Below are 20144 nucleotides of genomic sequence, written 5' to 3' on the forward strand. Positions count from 1 at the left end.
AATCCCACCGGTGGGTTTAATATTCTAACCCACCGGCAAGGGGAGTATTTGTGTGAACGGTCCCAAGATTTAACCTGCTCTTGATACCATGATAAATTATTTATGAGAGAGAATAGCTTGAATTGTATTGATGATCTTGGCTAATATTTATAGCCTACATAATATAAACTCTATTATATAAACTTCCATAAATCTATCTTAGAATATCACTAAGATATATTATTATCCTAAATATAATATCATAAGATATATATGGAAAATATATCACAATAATATATTTTCCTATATTCCTAACAATATTGATTGTCAGATTGATATATATATATATATTCCTAACAATATTGATTGTCAGATTGATATATATATATATATATATATATATATATATATATATATATATATATATAAAAGTATAGTCTAAAATTGGCATAATAAGCCAAATAGATAAATCAACAATTTGCATAAGCACACCCACAAATCACCCATTCAATTTCCAAGAACCAGAGCACTTGGAATCACCCGAATATCTTCATCTATCATATATTGTATTTAACTATTTCATTATTATAACAAGTACAATTGCATTGAATAGTTATTAAAATTCCAAAAAAAAAAAAAAATGTAAGCACTTAAAGTGTGCTTGGATAAAGAAAAAGGAAGGGATGAAAAGAAAAGAAAAGGAAAGGAAGGAGGAGAAGAGGGGGGGAATGGTGAGTTTCCTAATCTCTTCATTGATGGAGGGATCAATTTCCAACAATTTAATCCCTTCATTTTTCTCCCTTCCAATTCCCGTCCCTTCTCATTTATCCAAATGAAAGATACCCTCAGGAGTTTGCTCAATTTGTCATCATCAAAAAGGGGGAAATTGTTGACCCTTATGAGGTTTTGATGATGATGTTAGGAATTGAGAAAACTTTCTTTTAATAAGGATTTTCTAGTGTTGTGATGTTTGCAGGTTTAGTAAGCTGGATGAGCTGAAGTAGGGACTAAAACAAAGGAACTTTAGAAGATCCATGAGGACAAGTAAAGACTGAAGAAGAGTTCCAAAAATGGAACTTCAAGGAGTTTCCTAACAGGAACTTCGCAATGGGTTGTAACGACCTGGTTCCGGTGTAATGCTGGGGCAAACCTCAACAACCAAGGATCAGAGCAGATCTCGAGATATCAACCGAAAAAGATGGACTTCATAACTTAAAGTTGTATAAAAGATAAGTTTGTTTTGTAGGTTGATGTAAACATGTAATTGGTTGATATGCATGGAACTTATTAGAAATCAGATAAAGCTTGGCAAGCTCATTAATTCGTAAAAGATAATCGCAAGTTTATGAAAAAAGTATTTATTTGATTTTATCTTCTAAAATATGGTTTAACTCAATTTTATCTTTTTCATAAAACTTTATCTTTTGATAAAACGAATTTGACTGAAAAAGGTTAAATTTTGTTTGAGCTTATCACATTTAAAAAAACCCTACTTTGTGAAACTGAGAAACCTCTATAAATATAGAAGTGATGCAGTGAAGTAAAGTGAGAGTTTTAAGTGTGAAAACCACTTAGTACTTAAGAGTAAGTTTGCCAAAGGTTTAAGCTTTATCATTTTGATTTCGGGTTTCATGTGTAGCTTTTCATTTATGTGTTAGAGCGAGTCTTTGTGTTGTAATTGGTTTTGGGGAGAGATTGTGAACTCTCTACAAATTCACGTTTAAGTGTATGAGTTTGAATTCTCTAAAATTCAAGTAGTAATGAGAGCACAGTGAGTAAAAGGAACCTGAGTGTGTCTTGGGTCGGGAAAAAGGAACCTAAGTGTGTCTTAGGTCTGGTAGGATAGGTTCCTATTAAGTGGCAAGTGTCCTTTGTGGAACTTGCGAGAAAGGTTTGTAATAATAGGTTGTACTAGGAGAGTTGCCTATTATAGTGGAGTTGTTTGAAAGTCCCAAGAAGGGCCGATATTTTACTTCCAGTTAGGGTCTGGAAGGTTTCCTCGTAAATCTTGTTGTGTTCTTTAAGTTCCTTTTATGTTTTGTTTTTAATTTCCGCATAAGTTTCACGATTGGAACCTACTACTATTCACCCCCCCTTCTCATAGTAGTTCATTTAAACTAACACACCCCTTCTCTTCATTTCTCTTCCCTTCTTTTCCCTCTATTTCCTTCAATCCAAACATACCGTTAAAGCTAAAAACATTGTCAATTTATGCCAAATAAAAGCTAACAAATTTACAGCTAACTAAATACCTAAAGCACTTAACCCCTGTTATAAATCTACAAAAACCCATTTGGTAACACAAATTCAAAAGTTCATTATTTGATGCCAACATATTCAAATTTCAAGATAGAATATTTTAGAATATCATACTCAAGATCCAATATTTTTTTTTTAAAAAAATCCAAGATTGTACAAATTTTATGATTTTTATGATCGTATTCAAATTTCTAGGATATTTCAGATATCATATCCAAATTTGATTGTACCAAGATCGTACAAGTTTTATGATGTTTATGATCTATGGGGAAGTATAATACTCTTCAACACAAATTCTAGATGAGTGGGAACTGTGTCAATTCATCCACATACTTTGGATTGGAATCGAGAGCACCATTTGTGGCGGAGCACTACATAGCTTGGGATTATGGAATGGTTCATAGCATGGTAACATTTTCTGATAATAATACTACATTTTTTTTTTTTGGAAACTCACAAATTCGAAAGGTATGTATTTAGATGAATTTATGAGGCAACGAGATACAAAGTAAGAGTTGAAAAAGTCCTAGTGCAAAGTGGAAATATCGAAATGGTTGAAGGAAAAGTTAGCTCTCCATATTTTAAATTATGTTCGAAAATGTTCATCACAAAGTAAAAGATCTAATCTGTATCTAGTAGAGACGAGTAAGAGACCCTACAAAAGCAAGAGCTTATGGATTTTTCTTATTGCTCATTATCTTAACCCATTCATAGCAATAAAGGAAGAACCACCTGTCATAATACATGTGGGAAAAACTACTTAAGTAGCGCCAGGATGGTTAAGAAACTTAGAAGGAGTATTACATGGTGAATCAGTACACGATTATCTTGAAGAAGTTGAAGATGGAAGATATATATCCTTAGAGGAAAAAGAGCACTTAGCTTATAGAGATCTTTGTCACATGGGATGACTCATATGCTGTCAAGTGTGTGATACTCGATATAGAAGAAGAAAACCACATGTATATCCACTATGAAGACCATAAAGAGAACAAGGATGGTCTACAAGACATGATGATCGATAAATGAGATAATGAATTCCTGAACCCATACCAGCAATAATTTAGTATCCTTTAACTATAGCCACGTTTTATTTGTTTTAAAGTATCTTTAGAAAAGCAGTGGACATTCACTTACTAAGTCATGGCTTGTTATAAGCCATAAAAGGTGTCGGTAATCTGTGTAAGCGCGCCTTCCCCTATATTGAGGGCATTAGACAAAGAAGTGAAGGCAGAGGTGGAGGAGTAAGGTAGAGCATTCCTCTAAAAACATTAGAGAATCCTATAAAAAAAAAAAAGCCCCACTTTAAGAGAGAATTAGTTCTTATCTCTCTCAATCAAAGTAGAGAAAACTCTACTTTCAGCTCATGTCTATTTAAGCTTTCAATCAGTGTGTTGTAAAATAGAATGTTGTAATCTTTTCAAATTAAATACTACTCCGTACCTTCGTTTCATATTACCTGCAACCAAGGAATACTTTATGTCTCACATTTTAAACGTCATCAAAATTTCATCCTAAGTATTAATATTGAGTTAGTTGGTATTAAAATAGGTATTGTTGGCATATAAAAACAAATAAAAAAATAAAAAAAAAAACTTTATAAAATACCAACATAAGCAGCCAATTACTAGAGGCAATAAGGGCTCTAGTATCTTGAGGCTAAGAAATTCCCATGTGAATAGTGTAAAATATCAAACGTTGCAATGTTTAAAAGTTCTTTTGTAAAAAAGAAAAGAGGAAAAAGTCGTTTACCAAAAATGAAAGTGTAATACATACTTGCATGAGAAAAACAGTTGTGTTTGATAATTGTAACAATTAAAATATTAAAGGAGTACATAAAAATTACGTAGTGTAAAAAGTTGAAATTAAGAAAATAAACATTAAAATCAAACCAACAAGGCACAAAAGTATCTTTTTTTTTTAAGGAGAGGCACAAAAGTATCTACATAAATTTATTACAAGTACTTTTTATAATTTGATGAGAATTTAATGTCAAAAATTTTAAAGTTTCCTCATAAAAATTACAAAAGGAGCAATTTAGCTACTTTTAGTGGGACTCGTCAAAAAAAAAAAAAAAAAAAAAAACTAGTTTTAGTGGGAAAGTGTATCCAAATTTGTTTTACTTGGGAAAAAAACTTAAATATTGGAGTTTGCCACTCTTAGCAAGGTAAAGGCTACACATAAACTAGGTTTATGTGGGCAAAATATAAACCAATGATGTGGCATAATGTAATTGGTGGTTGTCTTGGACCCAAAAATATTATTTTAAAATATTTTCATTCAAATTTCAAATCAAATTTTCAAATCAAATTTTAAATCAGATTTGTATTTTCAATACACATTCAATGTACCCAAATTCTCAACCACCCATTCTCTTTCCTCTCATTTTTTTTTCTGAAAATTTTTTGTTTGGTTTTCTCTTTCTCTCTCTTCAAATGTTCTTGAGTTCTTCTTGTTCTTGAATACTAATAATTTCGAATTTTTACTATAATTTCAATTTTTTTAAAGACATTTTTTATATAATGTTTCACAAATTAAATTTTATTTATCTATCTACTTAGTGAATAAATCTCCTCAAATTTTTTCGATTGAAATTTTATGTGGTCTGATTTTTTTTTTCTTTATTTTCTCTCTTCTAATATTATTCATGTTCTTGAATTATTACTTTTTCAACTGATTTTTCTATAATTTATTTTTTTTTAATATAAAGTTTCACAAATCAAACATAGGATATCTATCTAATTATGAAAAAATCCCCACTCATTTTTTTTGGGTGAAATTTTTTGTGGTCCGTTTTTCTCTTTCCTCTAATGTTCTTCATATTCTTCTTTATAATTTGAAAATTTTAATTCTTCATTTTTTGCTTAAAAATTTATTTGGTTTTTCAGAAATTGATATGAATATACATGTTGTTGTACCTTTTTTTAGTTAGTTGTTCTTTATCCTTGTTGTTTAAGATTTGTTTTGGTTTTTTTTTCCAAATTATTCATATACCAGTTTCATTTTATTGATTTTCAAATTATTAAATTGGTATGAAGACAAATTATGATGTGTTTTTATTCCAATCATATAGTTTTTCAATTGAAACGTACTATATTATGTGAATGGAAACATCGTTATTTCCAATGTTCTTCAGTTTTCCTAAATTTTAAATATCAAAGTATAAATTTGTTCAAGTTAGACTATTGATCAGTGACCGAATATGGACACTGGATTATTCACAATGGCAACACAATTAACTCCTTAAATTATCTCGGTGACAAATTAATAAGAAATTTATATTCTGTTTTAGAACCAAACATCAAGCTTTTCAATCCATGAAACATTTGGAGTTTATTAAATGATGCTTATAGTTGTGATTAAAACAAAAGGATAAAAATGGGCCAAGTCTTAAAAATAAAACGATTTGTAACAATTGTAAGTTTGTAATTTATTTAGTAATAGCAGTTATTTAAATAGTATTTAATAACTATATTGCATTAACAACAATTACTTAAATAGAATTCAAAACCTATATTATAGTTGTATATAATGGCGGTGTATATACTATAAAATATAAAGTATCAATATGTTAACATGGTGAATATCAACTATTTTTGTTGTTGATATGTTTTAAAACTTTTACTTATTTTTTATTTTAATATCTTAAGTTTTGAATATTTTCTTACAAAGAAGTAAACAAAGTTTCGAAACTTTTAAATTTTATTATTTATATGTTTTAAAACTTTTACTTATTTTTCATTTTTTATTTTTTTGACAAACTTATATAAATATTAGTAACTGATAACTATTATTTGTATTCCAATTTTATTTTATTTTAGGAAATTTTGCGAATAACTACCATTTAAATGACCACTTTTGAGAACAACTACCATTTAAAATTTTCTTTTGAAAAAACTACCACAAAAACACAAAAGGTTTGAGTAGCACTACCGCATTTATTATTTCCGGCAAGAATCTCCATTTTTGGAAAATATTATATATAATTTCCCTCAAAAAACTCAAATTAAATGATAATATTACACTACATTAACCCTTAATTGGATTATACACTTCAATTGCCCCAAATCCCCCAATTTCGTAAAGCCCTCAATTCAATTTTTTGACCATAAACCCTAAATTTAAGATTTAATTGAGAAATTAAATAAATTATAATGCAAAATTAATGACCTATAATTGTGTTTTACTATTGAAATCTCTTGTTTTCTATACCACAATTGATTGAAATCTTATAAACTAGGCTTTTTCAACTGGAAATTCTTCCCGGAAAATAAAACGTGGTAGTGCTACTCAAAGTTTTTGTGACTTTGTGGTAGTTTTTTTAAAAGAAAATTTTAAATGGTAGTTGTTCTCAAAAGTGGTCATTTAAAAGGTAGTTGTTGGCAAAATTTCCTTTATTTTAACCCTCCACCATTTTATTTTAACCCTTCACTATTTTGTTTTATTCCATCAACTCAAGTACTATCATTAGTATTAGGTGTTTCAAGCAAACATTAAACATTTCGATAATTATTACTTAATTTGTAAATGATTATTTTTGCATAATCTCACTTTTTTGGCATAACAATGGATCTAGTGTTAGTATTTATATATTACAATGTTATTAATTGCTATGTCTTTAATAATCAATTATTATCTAATATTATAACTAAAAAGAAGTGTCATTTCACTTTTAGTAAAACAACTGATTGATATTAAGGGCTTGTTTACATTTATTGAACTAAATTGAATTGAACTAAACTGAATTGAACTGAACTAAGCTGAACTGAATTGAACTGAACTGAGCTGAAATGAATAATTTATGAGAGAAGGAGATTATGAGCTGAATTGAACTGATTGAAGCTGAACTGAACTGAACTGAACTGATTGGAGCTGAACTGAACTGAAATTAAGTAAATGTGAACAAGCCCTTATAAGTAGTTGTGTTGTTATGAATGAGCTTCATTTCATTTTTAAAAATAGCAATTATTGATCGAGGTTTTTTGTTTTTTTGTTAAGAGATTGATCGAGGCTTAGTATGTATACAATGTACATTACAAGTTTAATATTTTTTTTTCCTTGGAATAATTGGTTATTTAATATTAAGGAATAAGATCGTATTAGTATTGCAAATAGTGACTGATGTAGAATATCTAAGGTGGAGGGGCACTAAATAAATAAAATAAAATAAAATACTTGTATAAAGACTTGAACCCAAGAATTTTAACACTAACTAGGGTGGTCAACGCGCGTGATGCGTGCGACATGGCTAGCCAATGCGGAGAAGTTATCAAGGCTTGTCTTTGTACAAAAGATTTTAGCTTGTACATAATTATGATTAGTAAGCATTTTGCATGTAAAATGTCTTATGCAATCTTTAAATACCTTGAAACTGGTAAGAATTAATACAATGAACCTTTAGAAAGAGTAATAATCGACTATTAAGTTCAAAACCATATATCCTTAACCTTGTCTTATGTATTTTAAAGAGTAAAAAATAGCATTTACATGCTATTCTCTAGAATAAAATTTTGATACATATTACAAGCTGAAAAACAAAGAGAAACAAACAGAGGAATAATGAAATTTTGCATCAATTTGTTCTTGGGTACCCTATGACTGCTATGAGTAGTTAGGACTCTCAGGTGTTAAATTTTAGTTTTTAGTTTGGATTTTGATCAAGTCCAATGCAACGTACATTTATACTTAGTATTGTTCTTAAGTCTAATATGATCACCTAATATAAAGTTTGGTAGCTTGAACCCAATGTAAAAATCCAAAATAATAAAATACGGAGTAGCTTTTTTTTCCCCCTCTCTTTGTATATTGATCCAGGGGCTTTATTTTTTATTTTTTAATACTCTGTAATTAAACCCAATGTAAGAAGAGCTGAGTTATCCAATGCAGGCAAGCTTGAGCTCAGCTTAATTCAACTCAACAATACAAAGAAATACAGTAAATCATTAAACTGATACTCACTAGATGCAGAGCATATAGCATTATTAGGATGCATCATATTAGAATCTCACTAGAAAAGTGGTATCTTCTCTTCTAACAAGTAACGATAAACCTTTAAGATAGGTTAGGATTGATAAGAGAACTACTCACACCTCCTTTCCTTCAAATATAGAATATACATCCAGAGCCTAAGCACAAAGGCATTCTACTCCCTTTAAAAAACATGTACCTTGAAAAATTGCATCTTTTAAAGTTGTGGACTCTCATTTTACGCTCTTAATCCCAAAATTATAATCGAAATTTAGATGTCATTTGCATCTCATAACAATGAATCTAATAGCAATGTTGAAAGCCACCTTTGTAAAATTCTACAATCCCCAAAATCAAAATCAAAATACAATATAAAGATCATAAATAAAAATCCTAAAAAATCTTATAGGGAAAAAATTAAAGTACCTTTTGATCAGATTTGTGGTAGCGCTTAACTGGACAAACCACAAAGTCACTGACAAATATTCATGAAATGATCAAATTGAAAGAATAGAAAGAGACATGAGGGGCTTCCATGGGGTAGTGCTCGGAAGTTGGTATATTTCCCTCGCTTATAGTGTTTGTGGTTCTCCATTCACTTCAATTATCTACTATTTTTTTTTTCTTTCAAAATCCAATCAAATTTAGGAAAAATAGATGAATACCCGGACCCTAAAATTTAAAAAGGATAATACCTTAAAATCTAAAATCAATCAAAACCTTATAAAACAATTGAAATTAAAATTGAAAAAAACCTTTGAAGATTGTCAGTGACTTTGTGTTTGAAACTTGAAACCAATAATTCAACCGATTGAATGTGAAGATGAAAAAGTACGTAATAACATAGAAAAGATATACAATATTAAAAAAATCTTGAAATATTAAATAGGGGCAAATGCATAAATACACATTTTTGGGGTTATAATTGTCACAACACTATTCATAAGAGCAAGATTCTACTTTTTATAAAGTAGGGATTTGTGGTTCTCCATTCACTTCAATTATCTACTATTTTTTTTTCTTTCAAAATCCAATCAAATTTAGGAAAAATAGATGAATACCCGGACCCTAAAATTTAAAAAGGATAATACCTTAAAATCTAAAATCAATCAAAACCTTATAAAACAATTGAAATTAAAATTGAAAAAAACCTTTGAAGATTGTCAGTGACTTTGTGTTTGAAACTTGAAACCAATAATTCAACCGATTGAATGTGAAGATGAAAAAGTACGTAATAACATAGAAAAGATATACAATATTAAAAAAATCTTGAAATATTAAATAGGGGCAAATGCATAAATACACATTTTTGGGGTTATAATTGTCACAACACTATTCATAAGAGCAAGATTCTACTTTTTATAAAGTAGGGATTCAATGCATTACCACTATGACAAAGCCATTTGATGTTATTTATTGCATTAAAATTGTATTTAACCTATAAATTTACATCTTTAACTTAATATATTAAAAAAATAAAAAACTGGCGGAGCCAGTGCCACCCAGGCCCCTTAATAGCTCCACCAATAATTGCAAACAATAATAAATGAATGGTTTTTTGTTTATAGTTACTATAATCTCCTTACCTGATGAGAAAAAGGATAATAAAATGAGGATTAGTTATAAATTTTCTTACATGTAGTAAATAATAGTTTTATTATACATTAAATATGTAATTTGAAACTTTTGTTTCACATAATGCTATATCTTAGTAACCAATAACTACTTTATGTATTCCAAATGTTATTAATTTTAACCCTACGCTATTTGATTTTAACTCTTCACTATTTGATTTTAACCCTTCACTATTTGATTTAATTCTTCAATTTAAGTTATATCATTTGTATTGGGTGGTTTAAGCAAAAATTGAATATTTCAAAGAGTTATTCCTTACTTTGTACATATTTATTTTAGCATAATAAAACGATGTTTATTTTAACCCGTCACTTTATTTTAAAGTTATATCCATTTTTAATAACAAAACGATGTTTATTGGTATCAAGAGTAAAAACTAAGGGTGTAGTATAAAACTATAGTAAGGTTAAAATTATCCAACTATTTCACATTTTTGATAATATGTATCTATATGGATGTCTTTAGAAAGAGCATTTAAAAAGAATCTCATTGGTACTTTTATAATAATTTTTTGATTTATAATATAAGAAATATTATCAAATGATATATTATTCAATTTTTTTTTAAAAAAACCTCTCTCTTCATTAATGACTCTGACTAAAACATTGTAATTTCTAGTAACAAATTCTGTTTATTAGTATCATAATATAATTGTTTAGTACTAAATGTGTATTTGGCCCCTAACAAATTCTGTTTAATTAGTAGCACAATAGTGTGATAAATATGCATTAAATGCGTGTTTGGCGCCTAACTTATATCTCTCGCTAAACCTTGCTTTGTGGCGCCAAAACCCAAATAGTTCCCCCCCCCCCCCAATTTTCCCTCTCTTTTTTGGTTAGCAATGATGTGGCAACTTCTTATTGGAAGTTTATGTTTACCCCACATAAACCAAAGCAAGTGTCAATTAGTTGTACGTGTAATTGGGAAAAGAAAAGGCAAGACTGGTCGTTAAAAGCGGATGGTTGGCCTTTCACTTTAGTTGGCCCCATATAATTATTATGTTAACGAGGGCAGCAAGCCAGCAATCTTGACTCATTTGCCACTTTGTTATTCGTAGTCTCGTAGTTGCTACCTTATCCTAATCCAGTTTCGCCACATTTCTGAACTGATCTATCATGTTACATCTAGTTCTTGAGTCTTTTTTTTTTTTTTTTAAGAATCTTATTCTTGATTCTTAATCAACTATATCTTTACTAACAATTGCATGCATGAATCGAAGCTAAAAATCAACTAAAATCACCTTTTTTATAATATACGAAAATCAAAGTCAAAATAAAATCACTTTTTTTAGGAAAAAATCAAAATCAAATAAATTTATTACAAAATAGTTTTGTGCCCTGTGCATGCGCGGATTGTTTATTAACTTTTTAGGCAAGGGTTGAACAATTCTTAATTAACTCTAACCTGAAGTGATCCGATCAGATATGACTCAGCTCATGACCCGACTCTGATTGATAGGTTTACATAGTAATAAAATTATACTGTATTAGAATGTGAAGTAAATTATCTTAACCGATTAATATATATATATATATATATATATATATATATATATATATATATATATATATATATATATATATATAGAGAGAGAGAGAGAGAGAGAGAGAGAGAGAGAGAGAGAGAGAGAGAGATGTTTTACGTTTTGAACTACTTTTTCCCCCCCAAAAAATTACGGTATAAAAAATAAATTCATATGATAATTTTTTAGAATTATAATCTAAAACTTTTTTAGAATAAAATTATAATTCAATTTGTATATCTGAAATATTTGTATGTTATCGAAAATAAAACTATAAACTAACAGCTTTATCTTGAAATTCTATTCAAATTTGATTGAAAATAGATTTCTAAACTTTTTTTTTCTTTTTAATCCTAGAAGTATATATAAATCTGTCCAACGTGGTGCGACATTTAGTGAAAAGTTGGAACGGTAAGTGTCACTGTGTCGTGGCCTGGCTAAAACTTTAGCTTTATATGTATTAGTTATATGATATGAAACAACTTTACTAATTTTCATCTTAGCCAACATATGACAACTTCAATTTTTTCGGTTTTGGGACCATATTGATGCAAGTCATAGCTGCAATGCAACCTATGTCAATAAGACTACTTGTCCAACATAGTGATGTATTCCCTCCGTCTCATTATTTTGTGCCAGTATTTTTTTTTTTTTGGTGTCTCAAAATGTTGTGCCTGTTTCTAAATATATTACATAATCATTACTTACTTTTTATCTTTTCTATACAAAATACACCTATACACCCAAAAAATCATTACTCACTATTAGAGATATTAGATATTGGAAAATATATGTGATATATTTTCCGTAAATATCATTAAGAGAATAATATATTTAGGTTTATTTTATGTTAAGATAGTATTTAGTATAGGCTTGTTTGGTAAATGACTTTTCATTGACTTTTGGCTTTCTCATTTGGTCAAACATCTAAAATTTGTGTTTGGCAAATGGCTATTATCAGCTGGCTTTTAAGCCAAAATGAAAAACTTACTTGGAGTACCTTTTGGCTACCTAAGCTACTAATAACATCCAACAACTAATTTTACCAAACATGTTTTTAGACTAATAAAAAGTCAAACAGCCAACAAAAAAGCCAATACAAACAGCCAGTCAAACCAACAATAATCAAACCAGCCTACAACAACAGCCAACAACCAATTGCCAAACAAGACCTATATCTTTTAAGAATATTATTTCCTATCTTATAAGCTTAGATTTTGTATAAATACTCTACATATTGATAAATAATAAACAATCCATTCATTCTCTCTTTCTCTAATTTGTCACTTACTTTTTCTTTTTTTCATACAATATTCTTTTCTTTTTATTATTCTCATACAATATTCTCTAATTTTTATCTTTCCAATAGAATATTTTCCTACTTTCACCATTCTCCTTAGTTATCGTGTTTTTTTTAGAAATAGGCATGAAATTATGGGACAGAGGAAGTACTTTCTCCATGTTTAAATAAATGAAATGTTTTTCTTTTTTATCCGTGTTTAAATTAATCAAACAGTTGCTTTTTTTTAAAGTTACTTTTCTTATCTTTTTAATAATATTTTTTATATTTTTAATAATATTTTATTAAGGCCCCGTTCACTTCACTTTATTTTTATTGAACTAAAATTATTTTTACTGATTTTCTTTGAAATTACTGATTTTACCGAATTAAAATTATTTTTATTGAACTGAACTTATTTTTACTAAACTAAAATTATTTTAGCTGAATCGAAACTTATTTTTATTGATTTGAAATTATTTTTTACTTAATATTATCTTTTTAAGGTAAAGTGAACAATTCCTAACTAATGATTTCTACAAAACTCCTTACTTTTTTATGACACAAACAAAACCCCTTACTTTCTTCTCTATCCTCAAACTTACCACATTACTTATTAGGAAATTTTGCAAAAAAAACCACCTTTTAAATCTTGTTTTTTGCATATAATCACCTTTTAAAAAAAAATGTTGCAAAAGATCACAAATTTTAAAATTTTTGTTGCAAAATACCAATTTTTAAACTAAATTTATCAATTGTTTTACATTGAAATGGTGATAATTTGCATCAAAAATTGTAAAATTGGTGGTCTTTTGCAACATTTTTTTAAGGTTATATGCAAAAAAATAAGATTTAAATTGTGGTTTTTTGCAAAATTTCCTACTTATTATTGTAATAAATTTAACTAACCTTCCTAAAACTCCGTAAAAGTCAAACGTTTCATTTATTTAAACATGAAGGGAGTAAGAGCCTGTTCTCTTCAACTTATTTTCAATTCAATTCAGTTCAACTCTAATAAATTCAATTCAGTTCAGTTCAACTCTAATAAATTCAATTCAGTTCAGTTTAGTTCTTAATTTCCTTTTTTCATAAAATATTCAGTTTAGTTCAGTTCAGTTCAACTCCAATCAGTTCAGTTTTGTTCAGCTCATTTAAGTAAATTAGAATAGACCCTAGTATTAAATATATAGGTGCATGTTCAATTGTCATACTTGTCCAGAGTTGTCCTTATGTGAAACCTCTCTATGATTGTTATTATGACCAAAATAAAATAACCAGACATAGCTGTATTACTTGTCCTTGTGTGAAACATATCTATGATTGTTATTATGGCCTCAAAAATAATCAGACAAAGGTTAATTACTTGGCCTTGTGTGTATGGCCTAAAAAATAATCAGATAGAGGTTTACAAGACAGAATAATGATTTAAATTAGCGGTGTTAATTGGGATGACTGAGTTGAGTTTAGTAAAGCTGGATTAGATCGAATCTTTCTTAAAACTTGAGTCATGTACTTATGTTAAATTATTATATTTATGCAAATCGGAATTTAAATAAATTCGGATATTTTTTGAGATATTGGGTCGGGTCGAGTATGGTTTTTACACTTCTGAGTAAACAATAGGAAATGATAAATATGTTGATCCGAGGCTTGAATAATTTAATATACTACATAATACCACGAAAGTTGGGACTCTTAAGATCGATCATCTGGATCAAAAAAGGAATCAAAATGGCATAAATTGAGATACAAAATTAATCTTACTTCTAGACTTGAAGTCTGTTTTATATAATAAAGCCCACAACCGAGTACTTGTTATATCCTTGCTAAAACGGCCCAATTTTTAGCAAGTACAGTTTAAACGGAAGCTTATTTCTCACCAAAATTAAAATTTTCACTCCAACCATTATAAATTAATAAGCCATTTATTTGCACCCAGCAGCCAAAGGTGGACCGCAAAGGCACTTATTATGTTCAAAACTAGCTCGCTTGAACCCCTTCAAACCACTAGGAATGGGGCCGCAAAGCTGGTTGTTACTCACATCAATACTCTTCAAGCTTTTCGGCATCGGCGGTATGGAACCGGAAAGCTTATTGTGGGAGACATTAAACTGCGAGAGAGACAACAATGAAGTAACAGACGGTGGGATCGGACCCGATAGTTGGTTAGTGGAGAGATCGACATCCTTGAGTTTCTTCAACTTGAACAGCTCATTGGGGATAGGCCCGGTTAAGCTATTCGTGTCGAGTTCGATGTGGTAGAGATTCTTGAGCTTGCCAAAGGACTTGGGGATAGTTCCTGTGACGTTAATGTTATCTGCTAGTATAAAAAAGCCGAGGTAAGGCAGATCACCGAAGTCTGAAGGTATGGTGCCTGAAAGGCCCCATGAGCGGCTGAATGTGACAGTATCGATGCGGCCGTATGAACGGCCGCTCGTACCACACCCCACGAAACTCCATTCTGAACAACAGTCGGTGTCATTTTCCCAGTCCGAGAGGCGGCCGTTAGGGCCGCCGAAATGATCACGGACTTTAAGTAGGACGGCCTTGTCTTGGGCGTTGCATGGTGGAAAGTCGGTGGCGGTAGTGAAGGTGATCAGATAAGAGAAGAGGAGGAGTGTGAAATATATGAGAGAGAATTTTAGAAGCGTCGGCATTGCAGTAATAATTGACTTAAGCAATAAGGAGTTGTGTATATTTGGTTATAGGATGATGTTTTTAAAAGGGATTATTTATAGAAGCATAATATCTTGTCGAGTTTGGATTTATTCTATGGGTGGACCTTACAAAATAGATTATATATATTAATATCCAAGATTTGAATAAGATGTGGTGTATCCTTAAGTTCTCGATCTCTATATGGTCCACCATTATGTTATGTTCAGTGGTGGATCCAGGATTTAGGGACAGGGGTAGCACAACGTATACTAAGTTAAAAATGAGTCAAGATAAATTAATCAATACAAAATCAAATTTAAAAAGTACATAGAATGTATGTTATTACATTACAACACAAGTACTTAAAAAAAATTACAAATGTTCACGACGAGTTTGCATATTTTGGAATCGATTTACAATTGCATCAAGACTTACATTCAAGAACAAATCTTTCTCTAAATAAGTAACTGTTGGACTTAATGATTTTGATGATGACACAACCTCACTTACTTACAAACTAATAAGTGCTTGATTGTTTAAGTGTATACTCAGTTATAAAGACCAGGAGAATTAAGTGTCTTGTAAAAATACCATGAGGAACAAGAAGGCCAGAAGCAGAGCTATCCATATAGAAGAGTTCTCTCACAGGAACTGGCGCTTCTGAAATGAAGACTGGAGAAGAGAAGGTTCCCTCAAAGAACAGAACCTTCAGAAAAGAAGCCTCATCAGAGAAGAGAAGTTCCTCCCAAGGAACAGAAGCCTCGGAGTAGAAGCTTCATTAGAGAACATGAAGACTAAATATATTTATATATTTTAGGATTTATGTAAGTATAAGATATTAAGTTGCATTCGAAATACTGTGTGGAATTGGTCTAAAAGATAATTTTGTGCTAGCTAATTTTTAGGGAAGTTGTTATTTTCTAAATGATTATCTTTTTAAACAAAAAAGAGGATTTTATTTTTATTTCTGATTTTACAAAATATCTTCTGAAAATAAAATCTCCATGTTTCCCAAAACTTGCGGCCTACTCTCCTATGTTCTTCTTCAGTCATGGTTTTGCACATTGAGGAGTTCATGGTCCCTTAATTCAAGGGACATGATCTTCTTAGTGGGTATGAGTAGTGGCGTAATGGATTTGCTTGCCAAAGAAGTTTTTCCAATATGCTTATTGCTCTATAAATAGTCTTTGAAATCTGATGGAAAAATTCACCCTTGCTCACATAAGTTTTCAAGCTTCAAATCGAGTCAAGAGTCAATTCCACACAAGTTCATTAGAGTGTTCTTAATGTTCTTATACTAGAGTTTGTTTATTTTTCGAGTTGTAATTTGGGGAATGGGGAAGTTCGAGTGAACGTTTGTGTATGAGAAAGAGAAGTGAAAAAGAGAAGAGAGAACAGAGAAGTGAGAAGAGAGAAAGAGAAGAGAGAGTAACAAGTTGGGTGTCTTGTTCCTCAGGGTTTCAGGTTCGTAGAGGAACTTGAGTTTGAGTCTTTAGTTTGTTATAGGATCATTTGCCCTATTATAGTGAAGATTCTTTTCCCAAAATCCCAAGTGGTCGTGGTTTTTCTCCTTGTTAGGGCCAAGGAGTTTTCCACGTAAAATCTCTCTTGTATTCTTTAGTTCCTTTAGTTAATCTTTCAGTTCCTTTAGCTAACTTAATTTTAATTCCGCAAAAAGTTTGGCTAAACTCTCATACTACAATTCAACCCCCCCTTCTTGTAGTATTCTTTAAAACAACAGTAACTAAGGTGTCATTCAACAAACCATCTCCCATGCTATTTCGTAGCTTGCTTTTGATTTGATTCATTCCGGAAAATGCTCTTTCAACAGTTGCAGTAGCCACGGGAAGAAGCAATACTAATTTCAACAGCAAGTACACATTTTGATGATTTCGATACTTTTTCGTCTCAACTAATTTCATAGAAAGCTCGTTGAGATTCTTTAGAATTTTGTGGATTTTGATGAAACAAAGGAGGATTTTCATAATTTGGTGGGTTTTGATGGTTGGAAGGATGATTATCAAGTGGTTCTCTTTGTGTTCTTTTTGAAAAAAAACTAGAAATACTTCTTTCTTGGGATCTCTTCATTGAATTAGATTTATGAAATCTGTAGCATTATTATGTTTTATCAGAACATATATCATTATTATCATATTTGTAAGTTCAATACTTCAATCATCATTACACACAGCTTCAATTGAATTAAAAAAAAAAAAAAACTTTAACTAGGCAGTAAGTGAGTAAGGCAGTAGGCAATTAGCAAATTTAATTCATCTACATAACAATTAACAACTTCAATTCATAAATCAGCAAGTTAAATTCATCAACAATTCAACAAAGCAAATTTGGTCAATTCAATTATTATATAAACAGGCAAACAACAACATTATACTTCCTTACTTCAAATCTTCAATTCGATTATCAATTCAATTATTCAATATTTCAATTCATAATTGAATTCATAATTTCATACTCAATTTCTCAAATTCTAACCAACAAAAAACAGAACCTTATTGAAAGTTTGAAACAAAAGAGAAAGGAAAGAAGGGGACCTTAATTGGAGCATTGGAGAGTTGGAGGCCGAGAACACTGAACAGTGACTCCTGAACACCGTCACTCCGTCAGGTCACCGACTTGCCGCCGAGAAGAACTTGGGTCGTGAATCGGTGACTCTGTGAGGCGTGAGACCGTGACTGAGGAGGGAACTTGAAAAGAGGAACTTCAATTCTTCAAGCTTCAACAAAGAAAAAAGGAGAATAGGAGTGACTAGCCGTCGCCGGTCGCCGGATCTGGAGACTGGAGGTCTGAAGTACCGAGGAAGGAGAAGGGGCGAAGAGAGAGAAAGAGGCGAAGAGGGGTTAGGGTTGTATTTTGCGAAGAAAGAGAAAGCAGAATAGCAGAAACCATTGATTTTTTTTTTCCGTTTTTTATTTTTATTTTTTTTTCAGGGGTAGCACGTGCTACCCCTTGTGACTCTGTAGGTCCGCCACTGGTTATGTTATTACTGGTTCATCACATAAATGTAAAATGTCACATTCACTGGAAATATTTCTCATTGGCAAAATAATGCTCTTTTGAGGGGGGGTGGTTATGGGTTGGGAGAGTCTGTTTTGTACATCCGGGCAAGTGTACGGTATACCCGGGTTATTTGCTCATTAATTTTTGCTCATTTTATAAGTGAGTAAAAAAGAAAAAAAAAATACTTATTTGTTAAATGAGCAAAAAATAATGAGCAACTTTTACAGATGTACGATACATTCGGATATATCATATATATATATATATATATATATATATATATATATATATATATATATATATATATATATATATATATATATATATATATATATATAACAAATTCTAGTGGGTTGGGATTTGGGAGGGTGCAACTGTGCTAGGGCAGCCCTTATGTCACAATGTTACCAAATAAGTGATCTATGCATTGCCTTCAATGCTATGAGGAATGACCCGCCGCCTAAGTAGCACAATGACAGGCTAGGCCACGCATATTATCAAAATTAGCATGACAGGCTAGGCCACGAATTGAATGGTCCTCTAGATTTTTTTTCTGTTATCAAATTTTCGGAAAACTATTAAGGTACGAGTACAACATGATCAACACCTAGTTCTAGACTTCTAGCCGTGCATGGGCGGTATTAATGGAAGAACAACAGACATCAACTTTGTTTAAAAAAGAATAGCACAAGCCGGTACTACAGTAGTTTGTTTGTCTTATTTTTGGATATGACTTAAAATTACAATCAATTATAATTACTTGACTTGCTATGACTTTTACCGTATTCATAACCTTTTTTTTTACCATCTTTTGTGAATAATATGCGAGGAAAAATATATTTGTAGATCTTTTTAAATTCATCTCAAAAAGTACTATTATAGTTATGGATAATTAAAGTTATTGATCGCTTTTCACTACTACAAAAAACGGAATAGAGAACGGTTATAATAGGCCTTATAGAACACCTCAGAGGCGATCTTCTGCTAAGCGATGTGTAAAGTTTACAGAACGGGTATAAGAAGCGTTCTATATGTAAGGGAAAAGAGAACGGGTACAAGAGGCGTTCTATATGCAAAAAATAACCGTTCTCTTTCCTGTTTTATATGCTTATAAAAAATAATAAAAGAGAACGGTTAGCAGAGATAACGGTTCTCTTTGTTGTTTTTTTTAAAAAAAAAAATAAAATAATAATTTTGCGTCATGAAAATTGCATATATACTATTTCGTAATCTGCATCATCAATAATCAATAAATAAAATTGAATTACAATTGTAAAAGTAAGTCAGATGCCAAATTAATTAAAACAAACTTTATTGTAATTACATCTCAAGTACATTTTGATACAATTCTCTAACCTAACTTAATAATTATCAATGTGTTTACAACTTCAGAAGAACACCAACTTGATTTTCCCTTTAAATTCAAAACCACTTAATAATTTAATTTAACCGCAGCGGCACTTCCACCAACTTGAACCACCAGCGACACTTCAACACCAACCTGAACTACCATCAGCGCTTCCACCAAGGTCGGACCTCAACCACCGCGGCGCCTCCACCGATAATGCACGCAAATAGTGAAGTCACAAGAAGCACCCGGACTACCATCAACGCTTCCACCAAGGTCGGACCTCAACCACTGCGGCGCCTCCGTCCACCGATAATGCACGCAAATAGTGAAGTCACAAGAAGCACCCATAAATCAAAGATGAAAATCAAAATTTAATCCAAATCATAACATAAAAATCAATTGATGATAAAATTATAGATCTAAAATTAATAATTGAGAATTAACAAGCTACCTCCATAATATTAAATACCAAACAA

At 30.7% G+C, this 20144-nt stretch overlaps 1 protein-coding gene across 1 annotated transcript; it reads right to left on the reverse strand.

Annotated features, from left to right (window-relative positions):
* Positions 1-14351: 14351 nt before the first annotated feature.
* On the reverse strand, positions 14352-15355 carry LOC145630964 (uncharacterized). The gene has a single exon (XM_081683082.1). The coding sequence runs from the start codon at positions 15296-15298 to the stop codon at positions 14567-14569; it is 732 nt and encodes a 243-aa protein (XP_081539208.1). The 5' UTR covers positions 15299-15355; the 3' UTR covers positions 14352-14566.
* Positions 15356-20144: the final 4789 nt, after the last annotated feature.

Source organism: Chenopodium album, chromosome 5, assembly GCF_948465745.1.
Source record: "Chenopodium album chromosome 5, dcCheAlbu1.1, whole genome shotgun sequence".
Lineage (NCBI taxonomy): Eukaryota > Viridiplantae > Streptophyta > Magnoliopsida > Caryophyllales > Amaranthaceae > Chenopodium > Chenopodium album.